The 4,700-nt window shown below is 42.2% G+C and overlaps 1 protein-coding gene across 1 annotated transcript in view; it reads left to right on the top strand.

Annotated features, from left to right (window-relative positions):
* Positions 1-4,700, top strand: part of PCSK5 (proprotein convertase subtilisin/kexin type 5) — a 416,138-nt gene that overhangs the window by 106,697 nt on the left and 304,741 nt on the right. Inside the window, exon 4 of the mRNA XM_006776508.2 lies at positions 3,987-4,130. Coding sequence (XP_006776571.2) covers positions 3,987-4,130 — 144 coding nt within the window. The remainder of the gene's footprint in view (positions 1-3,986; positions 4,131-4,700) is intronic.

Genomic DNA, 4,700 nt, shown 5'->3' with positions numbered 1-4,700 from the left:
CCGGGACCCCTCAGTCCGCAGGCCGACGCTCTATCCACTGAGCCAAACCGGTTTCGGCCCGTTTTGTGTTTTTGATGTATTTTTCAATTGTTGTGGGAGGCAGCAATTTCCCGGTGTTTATCTATGCCGCCATCTTAGTTTCTCCCAGAAACTAGTCTTTAGTCCCAGCTCTGGCAGGTCTTCTCAACATGTTTGACTGTGTATGAGCCTATCAAGGGTTTTGCCTCTGGGAAATGCTATTATACAGATTCCTGTCAAGTAAATAGAGCACAGTTTAAAAACCATTCAATCAGGTAGTTAAGGAAATTAGTAATGCATGGAATAACTGACCTCTTTGGTCAGTGTTGACTGGCATCAATATTTTCCATAGTCTTTGCTCCTTGGATAACTTTGGTATATGAAACAACTACATTGAAAACAAGTTTGGAAGCCTAGACCACTTGGAATAGGAATTTAGAATCTAAGGTCCGTAGTCAGGATTTAGGGTTCTGATCTAAGCATCTTCTGACCTTATTACTCTTTTTTGCAAGAAACACCTCAGGCTCTGAGTATTTTTCCCCCTTTGACCTTTTGACTACTTAACATAATTATCCAAGTTAAAGTATCAATTGAATAGTTCCCTTCCTCCCCCTTCCACCTATACCATGTTGGTGGATGAAAAGAAAAATAATAAAAGGTGGAACAAAAATATTTAATAGTAAAATCAGATTCAACAGAAGCAGAATTGAAGAAACCTAATTGTACCACTTTTAACACACATGTTTTCCATAGACTGCTGGTTTTCTTCAATTTTCATAATTACAATTTCAGGCAGCATCCCTCCTTCCAGAACGGTTATCCCATTTGTGGGTTACCCATTTCCTGTGCATTTCCTTCCTCCGGCCCACCTCTTGGCCACATTAACATTACTGCATGTCAGAAACGATAGCACAGGTGGCCAGAGCAGGTTTGGGAGAAGAAAAAAATGAAATGGAAAATTGTCAAGATTTCTTTGTGTTAAATTAAATCTTTTGGTGAGGAGAGGCCCAAACTCACTCTCGGCCAGAGTGAGACATCTAAGAAACATAGGCGTTTGGATATTTTTACTATTTCTTTCATGATCATTTCTGTTAATCAAGCACTAGTTGGCTAGGTTTTTCTGATGAGGTTGGAGCAGTTTTGAACTTGGAAATAAAGTTGAGGATATGCTCACATTTTGGGGCATATCAATGCCAATATTTACTGAAAATGTAATCAATCAGCCAATATTTACTGAAATCCTAGTTAGACTTCATTTAATGCATAGTCTTCTAAGGGCTTACAATCAAGACAAAATCCACTCATAATACTCAATAGTCAACAACAGTTCAGTAGAATTCAATGAGTAGGGGTTGTATGTGTAGAATAGAGTGCATGTGTGTTTGTGTCCCTAAGTTCAGGGAAGGGATGAAATAGATGAATAGGCTGAAGAACATGAGATAGCTTTATGGGAGGAGGTACTCCTAAGCTGTGCCCCCAAAACTGGGGAGAGGTAGGGAGAGTGGGATTTGGATCAGTCTAATAGTAGTAGTGGAGGGGGGAAGGAAGATAGGGGAAGGGAGAGATAAAGAGAGGCCTTGAGTACCAGACAGAAGTCAAAGTGAGAAACGCTGCAAATGTTCATAAAATATATAAGCCCCTAGTTTCTAGATATGATCTGTAGTAAAAAATGGGTAGACCCTTTGTTAGAATGAATCCTTGAAACTACTCAAGTGTGTTTATAATATTCAACAAAAGGCTATCTCATTTGGAGAATAATAAATTCATGTCAGGGAGCATTAGAGGTATCTGTTGCTAGTTAGCATTTGATTTTGAAGGCTGAAGTTTGAAAAGAGATGAGCTTCCATTTAGGCTGTACTTCAGATGAAAGCAGAGTCGTGGCTACAACGCCCTGGAAGATCTGACCTTGCTTTGCCTTCTGATTTTCCCATGCCATTCTGTCCCTCCTTCGCTTAAGCTTCGGCAGTACCCCACCTTCTTTTTCTGTCTTCATTGTGCTAACTTGTTTCCCACCATTTGGTCATTGCATTTGCTCTGTCCTCTACCAAGACACTGGTCTCCAGGCCCTTGGGCAGACCAGCTTTCATCAATTATGTCTCAGCTCACATTTCATTTTCTGAGTCTTGGGGCTTTTTTTGACCATCCCACCTAAGTGGTATCCTTGGACCCCTCAGCATTCACTAACCTGTCATCCTGTTTAATTGCTTTAAAGCCTAAGGAATGTTCTGAATGGTCTTGTTTATCATCTGTATTATCCCTTTAGAGCAGTGGTTCTCAACCTTGCCTGCACATTAGAATCACCTGGGAATCTTGCTAAAATCCTGATTTCTGGGCCTCATCCTCTGGAAATTCTGTTTCTTTGTTACTAATGATGAGGAGAGAGACTCATCTGCCTTGTTCACTGCCGGATCCAGCATGTAGTAGTTGCTCAATTAAGTAGGTGTTCAGTGAATCAGTGGCACTCAGGTCTCCATTGTGCTTAGCACATACAAAGCTTATGTCTGGAAGTACTGAACTGTTTTAAAGCAGGAAGAAAATAGAGAATAGTGAAAGACCTGGGGGGCGGGGGGCTCATGTCGCGATGGCATTATGTTATAGTGCATCTCTTTTTCTTTGTACCTCTATGGGATCTTCAGAAGCTGGAAAACCACACCGCTCAGAGGGATATTTAAAGAGATGAGCTTTGAAGGAAAAATTATGTGGGTTGGACTAATACTAGTAAATTATATCCAGAAGAGCTGCTGATTAATTCATTTCTCGATATGTGTGTATATTGTAGCCATTGGGGAATGAAATCATGACACATGATAAGCTAAAGTTTGATGTTTCTACAGCCTGCCCCTTGAAGCCCCCACACACGTTTTCCTGTGTATGCCGTGTTTCTGCACTTTGCACTGTTCTTCTTTTCCTCCTCAAAGTAGTACTACCCTGGCTGATGTGGCTCAATTGGAATATCATCCTGTACACTGAAGGGTCTCAGGTTTCATTCCCAGTCAGGGCACATGTCCAGGTTGTGGGTTCGATCCCCATTCAGGGTGTGTATGGGCGGCAACCAATACATGTTCTCTTTCACATCAATGTTCCTCTCTGTCTGTCTCTCCCTCTCCCTTCCTCTCTTTCTCTAAAATCCATAAGAATGTATCCTCAGGTGAGGATTAAAAAAAAAAGTCAAAGTAGTGCTGAATGAGTGTCTAACCACTACAAACTATGGTACAATAGTCATTGTTAACTTATTGAAAGAAGTTTTTAAAAACTGTTCTCAATTTTCTTGTTCATGGGTTTCTCCCAGTAGCACACTTCTGGCTGACACTGTACCAAAGCTACCTGAGATGGTCCTCATTCATAGCTGGGTTGGCTCGTAGGCGGTTGGAATGATAAAGTATATGTTCTTCAGTCACCTAGTGTGAATTTATAAATGAAATACTATGATGCCTTTTGTGTGTCATTAATCCACGCTAACAATAAAATGGCACATCCATTATTCTGCTGTTGAAATAGACTTTATTATGTTTTTCCAAAGGATCAATGGTATGAGAACAAGTTAGAGCAGGTGGAAGAGATTTCATTCGCCTTTCCCACATCTATCCTTCCTGCCTTCGCCTATTTTCATGCTAGAGATCCATGTTTCTACTCTAACAGGCAATCCATCAAATTTCTGTTAATTTTTTTAAAATTTACCTTTATTGTTGAAAGTATTACAGATGTCCCCTTTTTTTCTCCCATTAACCACCTCCACCCCGCTTCACCCCCCTCCAGGCCTTCCCCTTACTGTTGTCTGTGTCCTTGGGTTATGCATAGAGCATATCAATTCTTTGGTTAATCTCTTCCTGTCCCTCCTCACCCCTCCCCTCAGATTTGTCAGTCTGTTCCATGCTTTCAGGTTGCATTATCTTAGCACACGGGTCATTCTCCCCGCTCCTTGCTGTTTAGTAATCTGCAATGTCCCCTTCTCCCCCTTCCTCCGATAGCACTGCAGTGACAACACGCACCCCTGCCAGTCGGACATGAACATTGAAGGGGCCTGGAAGCGAGGCTACACGGGAAAGAACGTGGTGGTGACCATCCTGGACGACGGCATTGAGAGGACGCACCCGGACCTGATGCAGAACTATGTGAGTGCTTGCTGCGGTCGGAAGCCTTGCCTCCTTGGAAGCAAGGGAGCTCGTGGTAGGATTATCAAAAAGGGGGGAAGCTACTGAAAAAATGCAGCAACCAGATCCAGTGGTCTGTGTGCTGCTCCTGTCTTGTAAGAGGCGCGCTCTCAGAGTCCAGGACCCATGAGATAACACTTTCAACTCCGGCGTGCCTTTGATGTTCTGACAACAAACAGCAGGTGATACGGGAGCAGAAACCCTACCACCAACACCACCTGCTCCAACAACAACCACTTTTCTCAGCTCCCCCACAAAGCCAGGAAGTGCTGCTTTTTTGTTTGTTTGTTTTATGGAGAAAAGTGTACTTAGAACTTTTCTCAAGTTATTCTGTTGGTCTATTTCTCTCCTTTTTAAAAGGACAGTAATGATCAGCCTACCAGTATTCCTTAGGGATCAATGAATTCTTTTTCTTAAGAAGGCACCATAATTCCAGGACTCAAAGAGAACATAAGATGAGCTCAAAGTCATCGAACAAGCAAAAGTGCTGAAACTCAGTGCTTTGATTGAACACTCATGGTATTCCCACTG

This window comes from Myotis davidii, unplaced genomic scaffold, assembly GCF_000327345.1.
Source record: "Myotis davidii unplaced genomic scaffold, ASM32734v1 scaffold228, whole genome shotgun sequence".
NCBI classification, from domain to species: Eukaryota; Metazoa; Chordata; class Mammalia; order Chiroptera; family Vespertilionidae; genus Myotis; species Myotis davidii.
Note: the sequence above shows the minus strand (reverse complement) of the source record. Positions and strands in the feature narration are given on the sequence as shown.